This window comes from Chaetura pelagica, unplaced genomic scaffold (assembly GCF_000747805.2).
Source record: "Chaetura pelagica isolate M959 unplaced genomic scaffold, ChaPel_1.0 scaffold47, whole genome shotgun sequence".
Classification (NCBI taxonomy): Eukaryota; Metazoa; Chordata; class Aves; order Apodiformes; family Apodidae; genus Chaetura; species Chaetura pelagica.
Genome location: NW_009954140.1, coordinates 3836832 through 3850982, shown reverse-complemented (window position 1 = coordinate 3850982; position 14151 = coordinate 3836832). Strand labels below are relative to the sequence as shown.

Sequence of the window (14151 nt, the reverse complement as noted above, 5' to 3'; positions counted from 1 at the left end):
CAGGAGCTTTTCTGTCCTCCCCCCGCTCCTCTGCGGGGAAACGGCGCCTCCTCAGCAGGGCCGGAGGCCGCGGTCCCAGCCGGCAGCAGCAGCGGGCCCCGGGGGCGCTGGAACAGCTCAGTGAGGGGGATCCCGGGCGCGGTGACCGGAGGAGCCGCCGCGGCTCTTCGGGCTCGTAACGGTTAAAACGAAAGGGCCGCGGCTCTTCCGGCGCACGCGCAGTCCCCGGCCCGCCCAGTCTCGCGAGAGCGGGCGGCTCGCCAAGATGGCGGCGCTGCGCGAGAGCTTCACGCTGTGCGGGCTCGGGCCCCGCGGCGGCGTCGGGAGCGGCGGCGTCTTGGCCCTGGAGCCGGGCCCGGGCCCCGACCACGTCCTGCTCACCGACCGCGGCAGGACCGCCACGCTCTTCAAGGTAACGACCCAACCCGGCCGCTCGGCCTCGGGAGGCGGCGCTGCTGCCGCCCCGGCCTGGGGGAGGGTCCCCGCGCGGCCCGGGGGCCGCTCCCCCCTGCCCGGGCCGTCACCGGGCCCTGCTCAGTCTCCTGGCACCGGGTCCCTGGCGCCGCCACCCCCCCGGGGCCGGGCAGCGGGATCCGGGCAGCGGGGGGCCCTCCCATCCCGAGGTTGCAGGGGTTGTAGCGTTTTCCTACCACAGTCAGAGGGCCACGCGTTTGGTCCAGTTGCCGGTTTTGTAACAGCTGCCTTCCTGGTGGCTGGAGGGTGGAAAGGGTCAGTGTGCAGCGCTTGGAACTGACTGCGTGTCCCGGTGTCTCTGAGGGTATGCAGACATTTCAGCAGACCGTAATAACAAACCTTAGGAAAATACTTGGGCTTGTATCCTTAATTGGCTTTCACATTCATGGGGCTAGGGGCTGTATCTTAGTGGATTCGTGAGAAAACCTCCTTTGGGTTGTTTAGTCCCACTGCCAAGACCACACAAGATAAATATGATGGTAAATATATCTGATGTAGCTCCAGGCTAAGGAGAGGGGCTGAGTACCCTCAGAGCAGCCATCTGTAAAACATACATCACATGAGCTAAGACAGGAACATTCATGGCTCTTGGTCACAATAACGTAATTGCAGTAGGAGAGAAAATGTGTGGTTCTGTGTGTGAGTGTGTTAGTGAGTTAAGGCAGCTCACACTGGTGGTGGAAAGTGGTACCTTCACTTTGGAAGAGCCATGCATCATACCTGTGCTTCGTAGCCTGTGCCCACCTGACTGGTGCAGGTCAGAGATATTTCTTACAAGAAAAGAAACAGCTTCTAACTAACATAGAGTTCTTTCCCCTTATTCTGAATTTTTTAGTAATGAAGTCAGAAACAGGAATGTTCAAGCAGAAGTTCTAAGTGTAGCAGTTTCTCTGTTTTAGTATCCTCATTGAAAATAGATGCAGCTGCCTTGTATTTTCTTTCTGTCATGAGAAAGATTCCCAAAATATTCCATGTTAGGTTTTAATTGCAGTATCTGTCTTCTGTCTCTTCTAGGTTTCAGACCAGAAGCCACTAGGTTGTTGGTCACTGAAACATGGGCAGATTCTCACGTGTCCAGTTGTGTGCAACTTTGAAACTCATGAATATATAGCTGTTCATGATGACAAGGTGAGTTCCTTTACCTCTTCTTTGCATTCTGAGAAGTCTCCCTGTTACTGGTTTATGGTGCTTAAAAATCTATGCTTCTCTTGAAGGTTTTAAGAATATGGAAGAACCAAGATATTAACTTGGACAAAGTATTTAAAGCAACGGTAAGTCTCCTACATATGTTTACTTTTATGTTAACTTTTAAATCCTGGGGGAGGGAAGAGATGCTAATTTTCATAGTGCAGGTAATGTTACATTTTAGCTGATCTTTGTCTCAATTTGTCCTTCATGATGTTGAGAATGTTGCAAGGAATCCACTTGGACTGAGAGACTTGATCATCGATATTTTACTCTTAAAATTATTGATATCCCAAGTCCAAAGTTTCTGAGGACTTTCTTTAAAGGTGGTGAATTATGTTCTGCTGGTGGATGTCTTAAACAATGCTTTGTGTTACACTGTGTAACAGCTGCTTGATCTCCTTACCCTCAATTATGTTTTTTTCAATGTCATTCAGAAATGTGATGCTCATTTGAAAGCTTTCCTGGCTTTTTGGTGGGTAGGAATTGACGTTGTTCACAGCATCACAGAAACTGAGCAACTACTAGATCTACCTTATTAGGAATCATAGAGGTTCATCATTGTTTTTTTAGTTTTTTTGTTGAAAGAACTTTTAAAAATCACAGATTAAACACTTGACTTGCAAGGTGATGTGCTGAAGAGCGTAGAATTTGATTTGTTTTCTGTGTAGCTTTCAGCTGATGTGTACAGGATACATTCAGTCCCCAGTGGAGGGCCAGTGGTCCTGTTCAGAGGAGGTGGTGTTCGGACTTTAGATGTCCTTTTGGAAGCTCCACAGCAAGAAATTGAAAACATTATCTCAGATGAAGTCATCAAGTAAGTGACACAATTTTCTCAAGCTTGGTTCTTGCTTGGAGGAATCGGTGATGATTTAAGTTCTTCCCTTGTTTTGAAGGGGTAGAAATCTGAAGACTGAAATCTTGCGATTGTGTGGGTTTTTTCCAACACATTGTTCTTAAAATTATTTATACGTGTATCCTGAAAATAAGAGGCTACTTAATGAATAATGATAAGACTTTATGTGTGGTCCCAGAATGTAAAAGACATTGATACAACTTTCTGGTTTTAGGTGGAGTGAAGCTCTTATGGAAGGTGAACAACCTGTCTTAATTTTCACAACTGAGAAAGTGAGTGAAATACTTTTTAAAAAACTTTCATAGCAGCAATTCTTCAGTGCATTATTTAAAATCTATCACCCACTTATTTGGATTTTAGGAGCTTTCAATGAAATAATTATATTGATTTAATCAGTATTTTGTATGTGCATTGTTTGTGGCACAGCAGTTACATTTAAGTCATGTTTTCAGGGCTGATGAGCCTCATTCTAAGAACTTCAGAGAACAGTTAAGCTTAAATACAGTAGATGATTGTGTCACTTCATTGCCATCAGGACTTGATTATTGTGAGGAACTCAAACAACAGGATTTATGATTAAAAATAATTATACATTAATCTGTCTTTATTCAGATTCTTCTTTCTATTAATCCATTTATTGCATCAAACTAGAACTTCTTTGAGTTTGCAAACTTTTCTGAATTAGGCTGTATGCCCTATAGAAAACACAGATTCCTAATTTTGATTAACACTCAAAGTTAAACAGTACTAGTATTTGAATTTTTATTCTGTCTAACTTGTGTAAATTAAAGGAAAACTTGATTTTTTCTTTTCTTTCAGAATGAGGATTTTTTTGTCTACGTGCAGAAACTGAAGATGAATAGTCTACACAGATACAAGCTTGAACAACAGGAATCATCTAAGCCACTGAATTTCACAGCCTATGTAAATAAACAAATGATCACACTACTGTGTTTGTGTAAGTGATGCGATAATAAAGCAAAGAGTGGTATGAAAGGACATAAAGTGTTGATATTTATGAAGTGCTGTTTATTTTTACCTCTTTAAACTTTTATAAAACAGCTAGTGGTAGAAGCACTGATTAAATCTTCCTGGTATTTTAATGGCTGCAAAAGACTAACTGTTCCTAAATGCTATGACTGCAGTTCTTGTGCTAGCTATACTTCTGTTTTACTCCTTTGCATCATAAAATGACCTTTAAATATCCTGTATTATTTCTTCTTCCAGCACTTACTGCATTTTGCTCTCTTTGGATGTCTTCTTGCTGTACCATATGAAATAGTTTTTCCACAACAACAGATTATAAAAAAATCATCACTTTTCTTTGACAGATTCCAACAACTCTGTGTACAAGGTTCTGGTACCTCTGAAGCAAAACACTGAAGAGGAAATTTTGTCCAAGTCGCTGTTACTAAACCTTTCAATATCTGGAAGAGCTCTAAAAGGAACTTCTTTTGTTGTCCTTGACAAAGACCACGTTGCAGTGTTGGGAAGGCATGCTGCACCTGGTAAAGAATACAAAGGTAACTTGAAAAATCAGATTAAGATGTCTTAAGATCTAAAATTTCCTTAGACAAAGCACTAGGCAGGAAATAGTGCAAATAAATGTTAGTTGGCTCTTGAAACCAGCAGGTAGTTGAGCTATGCTGTTCAGAGCACTAGCTGGAAGAGAACCTTCACCAGTAAACTGTGGGTGGGTTGCAGGACTACACTCACTGCTGGGTGAAGTATTTGCTTTCATGCTGTTCTTGAAGAGTTGAGAAGATGCAGCAAAAGAAATGGTGAATGGAGGAGAATTAAAAGGAGGACTTGGACATAGGTAAAAGGACCTATGCAGGGAAATAGAAGGAATGTCCTTTAAGAAGTCAGTTTCTAAAATAAGTGAAACAGACACTTGAGTCTCATGCCTAAACTTCTGAAGTGTGGGGTCACTGATTGAAGCTACTGAACTTAGCAGTTTATAACAAAATATTCTTCCTGACTGGAAGCCATGCTGGCTGCTGTCCCTTTTGCTGAAGTTTCTTGTTTAACAAGTTCTTCACTGGAAAACCAACTCATCTTTAAATGTTTTTCTTGAGATCTAACCAGTATGACTGGAATATGTTACTCTCTGAGCAATTTCTATTTCTGCAAGTTTAACTTAAAGGAGCAAAGACAAATACAGCGTTTATGTTGCTTTTGGGTTTATGACACCTCTGATTTTTCCCTAGAGTGCCTAACAATATGGAATACAAAATTTCAGACATTGCAAACTTCAAAGGAGCTGCCCCTGGGAACCAGTGGACAAGTAAGATCAATCTTTAATTTGTGGTCCATAAACTTTGTGCATTTGCATGACAGCAATGAAGAGACTGGTGAGTTTCAGAGTTTCTGGAAGAGCAGGGAATGTCAACTTCTGAAACAAAATTAATATTGACCAGTTGATGAACAGTTTTTGTCAGAATATTTAGAAGTGACTTATGGCTATTTCTTTGTAATTCAATACCTTCTTACTTCTGATGGTCTAGATATTGGCTGGGAATGAAATAGCTAATTAAACAGAAAACCCAGACAGTATCTGTTCTGTTCAGACAATTTGCAGTTGACTGCTTAAATGATCCCTGCTTCTCCCTAAATAGCATTTTAAGATGTGTGGGATCAATTAATAAGTAAACTGACACCTAAGTAATAATGCGGTAATGAAATAGAGCAGCTGACTTGTTTTGCCATGAAATCAGACAAAAGGGAATAAAAAAATATTATAAATTGGAACTTAATGCCTTGGAGCAGCTCCTGTGCTCTACAAACAAGTCTTAAACCTACCAAAATAATTTTAAAATAATCTGATTGCAGATTTTTAATTGAATTTGGTAGTAAGGATTTAAACATCAGCTTGTGCAGGAACATGCTGCTCTGCTCAGCTCCTCACTAACTATCTATTTTAATTTTGTAGCTGTGGTGCTATGAGGAGAAGTTTTTTTTCACTCATGGAAAAGTGCTAACAGTAGTTATGTACAAGTGTGAAACATCATCGTTGGCAGCTGCTGTGGGAAAGCTCAAGGACAGTCAAGCCCCTGGTAAGAACTTCTATCATTGCAGTGAAAAGATTTCTTAAAAGAAAAAATTCTGAAATTGTACAAAATTATTTTAGTACAGTCCTATAAAATCAGTTCAATCAAAACAGTTTGAAATAGCCTAACACTGTATTCTGTTCCTCTCTGTTAAATTTACTATTGCTGAGAACACCAAAGCACACAGATGCATTTATTGTGGCTTCACTTAACCTGGGTTGTCGTTCAAATACTAGAATTACTGAAAATACTGAGGTGCTAGCTATGCATATTTTTTAAAAAATGGACTGCTGTCTCCTCTATTTTCAAGGAGTTTGTGATTAGATGGGGCAATTTGAAACCTTCATTCATGAACTTTGATTTGATTCATACTGTCTGCAGTTTAACATTGCATTTGTAAAATATTCTTGCAAGTACTGTACAAGAAATTGTACAGTCATGTATTTCTCTTCCTCTGAGAAGCTAAATGGAAAACTAGTGTGCCAAAAGGGTCATAAAATTACCTGTTGCCGAAATAAAACTGGAAACTTCCTTGGCATAAAATGGCTTGGATTATACTTGAGAAAATGCCTATTACTATAAAAACTTCATGTAATATTCATATTTCAATAAATGTGCTTTACGTGTTACTTCCATGTAGTTTCATTTCTGTGTTCACAGATATGTCTTCATTTGTAAACTGGAATACCCTGGGAGATGAAGAGCTGGTGGTTTCCTTTCAGTCACAGGAGTCTGTAGATCTAAAATCTGAGTCCAAAATGACTGTAAGTTAGGGCGACGTGAAGGTTTGGTTTTGTTTTGTTTCTCTTCCCTCTTCCCCATGCTGATACTTTTACTTTCAGGTGTAGTCACAAGAGAAAATTTCCCTTTGTATTTTCATCCGTTGTTTCTAACACTGTTTCTGGAATTGGACTACCTAGTTATTAGTGGTAATCTGTGCAGCAAGTTCCTAGAACATTAAGTTCCTAGTTACCTTGATTGAAATCCTTATATACACACTTTTTTTTTTAAGCTGAATATTAACTCTTGGTTGTTCTTTGTGATAGTTAAGATCAAAGAGGAACACTGCTGCTGAAGTACAGCCAGACAACTTACCAGTTGGGCAGCTCTTACTAAAGCTAAAAGTAAGTATCTTGAAGTAGTAGTTTAGACACTCTCAGAATATTCTAGTTGTCTTTTAAGCTATTATCTTTTTCCATGTCGTCTTGCACATATCAAGCTGAAAAACCTGCCTTGGATGAGTTGGAGGATATTACTGTGCAAGAATAGTATTGGGGCATGATGAAATTAAAGTTTTGTTATAGGAATGTGTTTGAGGACCCTACAAGACAGGGTTTATAATAGCTGAGTTCAGAAAACTTGCACAAACTTGTTAATTTTTAATATCAATCTTGTAGTAGATAAAATGGGAGGATATTTCAACTGAACTCTGCATTTTTAAAGCTTTTTTATATTCTTATTTATGGCTTTAAAGACATTTTGCATCTGAAAAGTTGGAATGGTAGGAATTCCACTGCAAATCTAGCAGTAAGCTGTTTAGTTCTCTCCTAAAACTTGTTGCACGTGTTATGATACTTCAGGTCACTCCCCTTCCTGTATGAACACACCTAGGAGTTTTGCTGTGTCAGGACACCTTGGTAATGGTGACAGGTGAATTATTGACAGACACTGTTTACCTAAGTTCAGAGTCATTACCCTCATTTGGCTCTTTCATGCTTGAGAGAGACTACCAAAACGCAGAGTAGTGAGGGGGTTTTTTGGAAAAAATTTTCAGATTGAATTCCAAAATTAATTCTGTTTCTATTTGGTTTAATTAGTAACAGTGTGATTCTTAAACCTGTGCCTTGTACTTTTGAGTTACACGGTATTTGTCATTTCCAGGATGCTACTCCAAGTGTATTTGAAGATGGATTGAGACAAATTATATCAAAAGCACAGATGCCAGATTTACAAGCCATCTCTGGATGTGTAGTGACTGCCCTTACCAACAGATGTAAAGCTAATCCGAAGTACTACCCTAAAAATTTCCTGCTAGACATAGTCCAAACCCATGACTTGTCTTACAGGTGATGATTTTTCTTTTTTTTTAATTGTAAGGAGTAGTTTGAAAAAGATTTTTAAAATTAGGAATTCAGTTCTTCATAAAGCACTCTTGAATTATCAGATTTTACTGTGAAAGGTGTTTATGCTTATTCTGTGAAGAAGCTGAGACTTCACAGGTGAATTTTTGTGTAAAACAAGGATTAATGCATCTGCATGAGTTGTCAGTGTAGTTTTCAGCTGGTCTGAACTATGCAGCCTCTTCTTTTCATATTCTTACAGCTTATGTCCAGATTTAATGCCTCTTGCTTTGGAGAAAAAAGATGTGTATCTCTTACAACTCTGCTTACGACGGTTTCCAGATATCCCTGAAAAAATTACTTATGCTTGCTTGAAAGTATTTTTAGGGTAAGTCTTTTTTTTTTTTTAAGTCTTGAATGGGCTATAATCTTCAAATCAGCCCATGACAGAATGCCTAATAATACAGTAACTTAGACTGTTGCAACAAAGGAGCAGTACGTGTTTTCTTCCAAATTAAAAATAAAGAAATATTGACCTTTTTCAAGTCCTTTATTCATTTTGCACGACTATATCTTAGTATATGTTTTTACTTTTATAGTAAGCTTCAAAAAGTTCATAGTGTGTACGACTGTTGGGTTGATGGCATTGCTGATTCTAAGGCTGATAATTTAAATGTCTGAATTTTTCTTCTGCAGCATTAGAGAAGCCTCTCTTCAAGATGTAGATTTGGATCTAGACTCTGTCATCTGTTACATTGATCTTGATTTCGACGATAAAGAAGTTAAGACTGAAATAGTAGAAAACGGTTTCAGTGCAGAGCTGGAACAAGAGATGTGGGACACTAAAATCACAAAGCAGGCCCATCTGACAACTGATGGGGAATTCTGCCCTGTTGGACCACAGAAGGCAGCGTTGTTGTATCCTCTGAATGTTTTAATGAAGGGAAATCTGTGTATTGTATGTGATCTGCATGTTTATGGTCGGTGTTACTAAAAGACACCTCCTGTTGAAACCATCTGCGGAGGTACGATAAGTTCTGATAAAAGAAGTTCCTCCTCAGTAGAATTGTTTACGATAGAAATAGAATCCATTAGCTTTTAAAAAGCACCTGCACCAATTTTAATTAATAGGACAGCAAAACTGTAATAAAAAATGGCCTATGAAGAGAAAACAGCCTCAATTATTTTGACATTTGCCTGTTGAAACACATTAGCCAGTTCCATACTTGCAGTAAATAGAACAGTTCAAGTGGACTGTACTGCAGTAATTCAGTTGCTGTATATATTTCATTCTAGAAATAAAGAAGATTCCAAAAGTTGCAATAGGACCTCTCTCAAATATCCTAGAGAAATACTTTCATTAGAATTCACTTTGGTTTGTAGGAACTGGTATTTCTTTCCTGCAATTTTATTTCCTTAGTAGCACTTCACAGAAATGCTGTTGTCCGTTCAGCTTACAGTGAAACCTTTCTTTTGCCTCATCTGAAAAACCTTCCATCCCGGGAAGCTCTTGTAAGTATGTTAAAATTAAAAAGATAATAAAAAAAAAAACAAAACTTTTTTTTTGTGGAGGAGGGAGAGGGAAGAGTTTTTCAATTGTATATCAGAAACTTGCTACTCTCACTGAAGTCTGAATCACAAACTAATGCATGAAAATGAAATTAAGATGCTTCATTAGATTTAATGTTACTAAAAAGTCATGTTTTTCTATCATATATGGTATAGGAGAACCATAAAGCTTATCTTTAATGTGTAGCACAAAGATATCTATGTTGCTTTAAATTAAAAAAAAAAACAAAACCTGATGAGTATTACTATGTGCAGGATAAAACTCCTTTGTCTGTTAAGCGTTTGTCCTTTAAAGATATTCTGACTCTTCTACTTGTAGCTGTTTCTCAGGTACTTATACTACCTGTATGTGAAATGCAGTGAAAAAATTAATACCACCCTTCCTGGAACACACTCTCCAACTATAAGTCAGGTGAGAAGCTTTTTTTAGGAGTTGTACTTCCTTCAGTTTCTGCAGTGTGTAGCTTAGTGAGTAACTGTTCATATCTAAAATAAATGGAGATTACATTTATTCTATCACGTACTGTCATTTAATATAACCTGTATGAAGTCAGATGTAATAACACTTTTTGCTATCATAAAATAAGAAGCCACATACATTTTGCATTAGAAGTTAATATTTTGGAGCTCAGCTTTTAAAGCAAAACCTGTGCCATTTGCATACTGTAAAGTGTAAATGTACTTTTCTTGCTTCTTTTCAGATTCTGGACTGGATGTGCCTAATACTTGATGCTCACTTCACAGTTATGGTGATGCTACCAGAGGCAAAAGAGTTGCTTTCAAATCTGCATAAGTTTGTGAGAGCCCAAGTAAGTTGCATCTTTTGGAATATTTCTTTTAACATGGACTTAGAATAAGGGTGTTCAGAAGCAGAAGCAGACAACAAGAAATTATATAGTAAATCAGATAAATTCTGTTTTCTGCATATTCCTTCCTGAGCAGGAAATGACAGTTGCTTCTCTTTCTCACTTTGATTTCAAAAGCCTCTATGTTTGTTTGGTTTAAATATCTGAAACTCTGTAGAACCAGACAGTCCCAGAGTATAGTGAAGTATAAAAATAATTAAAATTTCTTTTACTGTAAATAACTGTGTTGGGTTTTTTTTTAGGTACGATTCTACTCGGAACTCAACAAAATTGAAGAAAGTTTGCGAGAATTACAAAGACTCAGTCACCAGAGAGACTGTCAAACATATTCTATTGAAGTGCTGGAACTTATTTGAATTTGAAATGAATTTGAAGTTTATTTTTTATTGATTCCTTTTATGACAAGGATGTATTAGCACTCCATATTGGGGATGTGAAAAGTTGTTTTCTACATATGAGGAGCACAGTTTCTCTGTAGCTACATGGGAGTTGTACATTTGAAACCTGTGTATTAAAAGCTCCCTTTTTGACTGGATGAGAAGCTGGATGCTTGGGTTATATTTTCATGTATAATTTTGACAAATAATCCTAAGAACTTCCTAAAGTAAGTTCTACATGATTCTTGGAAAAGAATTAGTAAGATTATGTGTGGTCCAGCGTCGACAGATGTTCCATGAAATGAATTGACATATTTATTCTACTTGCTTCTTTTATTACTTAATAGTTGAAGTCTCTGATTAGATTCTTCAGAGTTCATATCTCCAACCAGTTCATGAACTCATTTGTCTTTGCTGCTTTGATTTTCTGGGGGTTTTTTTACATTTACAGACTTAGCTTTAACAGAGAAGGGAGGTGTAAGGTATAGGGTAGGTACCTAACACTGTTCTCTCTCCTGTGAGTCATGGTATCATAGCTTGTTAGTGTAGCCTTTCATACTTCCTTTTATCATCTAACCAGGTCCTCTTATGCTGCTTATAAAAAAAAATAAAAATGAAGGGACTTAGTAGTTGAAATATTGAGCTACAATAATCTAGAGCTGTTTTGATGCATCTCATATCTGATAAGACCACCTGCATCCAGAAGCTGCCTACAGCTAGGGAGTAGGAAGAGGTGCACAGCAGGAACTAGACTTTGAATGAAGTAGCAAAGTGCAGTTGTTTAATAGGAAGTCTTGTTCCAAGCTTTATCTCAGGCTGCCATCAGCTGAAGACTTTTCTCAAGCAGAGGCTGCTCCTCCAAAGCATGACCTGCACAGGCTTGCAAAATGAAGTTCCTGGATTTCAGCAGAATTAGCTGTACTTCAAGACTTCTGCTTTAGAATTTTTCTGAAGCTTTTCTGATGTTGAAAGATTGTGTCCAAGATGGATCCTACTTTTAAATACTCACCTCTCAAAATCTTCTCTGTATACATTGGAAAGTTTGGGGAAAGTGAAGAGGTGTATAAAAAAAACTCCAACATTCAGGTAAAATGTAATGCTGTGGACTCTGGAGTGAGTTTGACGTGTCTTGAAGGTACCTGTGCAACTGATAACTGCCAACACCACTCAGAGCCAGAGCTGAAGTTTTATGAGAGGAACATTTGTTGAAGGTATTACAGGTTTAAGTATCTGCTGGATTGTACTTCTGATTACGTTCACCTACAACTGACTTGTTAGAAGCTACTTGTGGGACTGAATATTCATTAAATGAAAGCTCATCTGGGATAGGGGAAAATGGGACAGATAACCATAATGCTGGATTTCTTCAAGTCTAGTATAGAATTGATGGTTGGAGACAGAAGCCTTCAGAGAAGATAGACATATCCATACACATACAGAAGAACAAATAAGATGTTAAAAACTTATTTTTGCTAATAATGTGATTGAATATTAATATCATTCAGCATACCCTTTATTTTCATCATACTAAATAAAATGAAAACTGGCAATATATTGAACGACACCAGCAAAAGTCAGATAAGCTTTTGCTTCCTTAAGGCTGACTTTATTTACTAGCCTAATATTACTCAGCCACACCTTGGTGTCTCATAAGTGTACGTGTAACTGGTTATAGAGCTCAATATTTACATTCAATGCCTAATACATGCTGTGAAGTAATTTGGAGGGAAAGCAGCTCGATAATTTAAGCAAGAGCATATGCTCACTGGTTAATAATGCCATCCAGCTGTAGGTTCTGAAGTTTTTTCCCTTATTCTTGGAGAAAGGAACCCATCCAGACAACAGCTTGGAACAACTAAGCTATTCATCTTCTCCAAAGTGCCTTTTGAAAGGAGTCTTTCTCTCCATCTGTCTTGAGTAGGGAGGCAGTGTAGGGCCTCCTACCTAAAATTCCTCTTCCTGCTGTATTCAGTTAATTTCTAAATATGCTCCTTGAACTATAGCAGCAGAGTCAAAATAGGGACTTTTAAGTTTATTTCCTTATGGAGATATGATTTGTTCTTGAGTGGACATGGTTAGGTGAGTAGGTTAAGGGGTTGTGGTTGATTTCTCTGCACTGAGCCAAGCTTTGTGTTGGAAAGGACTAATTCAAAGTTAACATACTGCTATGCATCCATTTCTCCACCTATAAAATTAAAACTCCTTATGTGCAATTCAGTAAGCACTGCCACATCAACAACTGATAAATAAAATGGGATTGAGAGACAAGGTATTCTTGGTTCACAGTATTCAAAAGTAAATGATTGTCTTTGATCTATTACAGATACACAAAATCCACAGTATTTTAGGGATGTTAATACCTTCATAGTGCTGCAGGCTATGTGAATATTAGTGCAGTAGATACACTAGATACCTTTACCAGATTCTCAATGTGATTCGTATATTTAACATGACCATGATCCTTTGCAACCTTGAAAGAGGTTGCAAAAATTAACCTGACATAAGCAATGTAAAGGTAACTGTGAAAGATTCAGAATATAATTTGAGTGTAAAGGTGTTAACTGGGGTTAAGCAAAGTTGCGTAGTGCTCATACTGTGTCTAGAACATGGCTCAGCCTGTGCAGCTGCACCCAATGTAAGAGTGCAACTGAGTATAAAAGAGATACAGATAAAAAGCTGGATGTGAGAGTGCAGATTGGGCTAAACCCTGCTGCCATTGTAACATTGTTACGTACCTGACACTGCAGCAGGTTTGTGGGGTTAATGAGGTTCTCGGTTTGAGCAACAAGGTAATGAAGAAAAGGTACTTCGAGAATTACTACATAGGAATGCAAATTAAATGATACGTTGGCCATACAGCTGGCATGGTTATGGCATGACCAGTATCAGGCTTTACATCACACAGGTGCGTAAGCAAGAGAGAGAAAATGAAAATGTGAGTACTACTTATCTGCTGATGGGACTCTGGGATCCCAAAGCTGTAGATTCAGCAATGGGAAGAGGGCTGGTGTTAGATGTGAGAGCTGTGTGCCTGGGGCTGCTTCCAGTTGGTGCTGGTTTTGCTCAGGAAACTTGACATCCTGAATCCGAGTGATGGCATCAGAAACCCAACAGTGTAACTGGTTTGTGAAGATGTTTAGCCCTTTGGGGCCTCTGGCGAGTGGGAAAAGGAGAGAACACAAGATAGATGTAGTCCAGCTCTTGTTCTGTAGTGCTCCAGTGAGCTGTGGACGCTGCAGTTCAGAGAAAGTAATGGACAAGAATGCAAAGGGCGGGGGCCGATGTGATCTCAGTCTGTTTTACTTTGCACCCACCCTGGCTGGTGATGCTGAGCTGTGTGAGGGCTTTGCTTTCTGCCCCGTGGGTGAAGACGTCGATCAAGAACTGAGGCTGGTAGCGGTCCTGGGGCCCGCAGGGTGCAGGGGCAGGAAAACCGCTCCTGAGGGGAGACCGGGGGGCTCGGGCTGTGGCGGGGGCTGGAGGCAGAGCCCTTCGCCTACCTGCCCTCACCTGTGCCCCGCGGGGCTGCGCGGCCGGAGCCCCGGGACGTGGAGCCGAGGGGCGGCAGCCAGGGGGTCCCCTTGGGGCGCGGGCCGGGCTGTGGGAGCGAGAGAGACAGAGAGCACCGGTAACGGGCGCGGCTGTGCGGGTGTGGGGAGGCGGTGAGTGCGGGGGGGCAGCGGGACTGCGGCGGCGGGGCAGCTCCAACCACCG

General features: G+C 39.7%; 1 protein-coding gene across 1 annotated transcript; it reads left to right on the top strand.

Annotated features, from left to right (window-relative positions):
- Positions 1 to 265: 265 nt before the first annotated feature.
- Positions 266 to 10416, top strand: NOL11 (nucleolar protein 11). The gene is made up of 18 exons (XM_010002699.1): positions 266 to 412; positions 1489 to 1602; positions 1689 to 1745; positions 2331 to 2476; positions 2730 to 2787; positions 3335 to 3473; positions 3847 to 4038; positions 4726 to 4802; positions 5448 to 5571; positions 6226 to 6329; positions 6612 to 6689; positions 7447 to 7631; positions 7888 to 8013; positions 8322 to 8543; positions 9059 to 9137; positions 9514 to 9606; positions 9896 to 10003; positions 10303 to 10416. The coding sequence occupies exons 1-18, from the start codon at positions 266 to 268 to the stop codon at positions 10414 to 10416; spliced, it is 2163 nt and encodes a 720-aa protein (XP_010001001.1).
- Positions 10417 to 14151: the final 3735 nt, after the last annotated feature.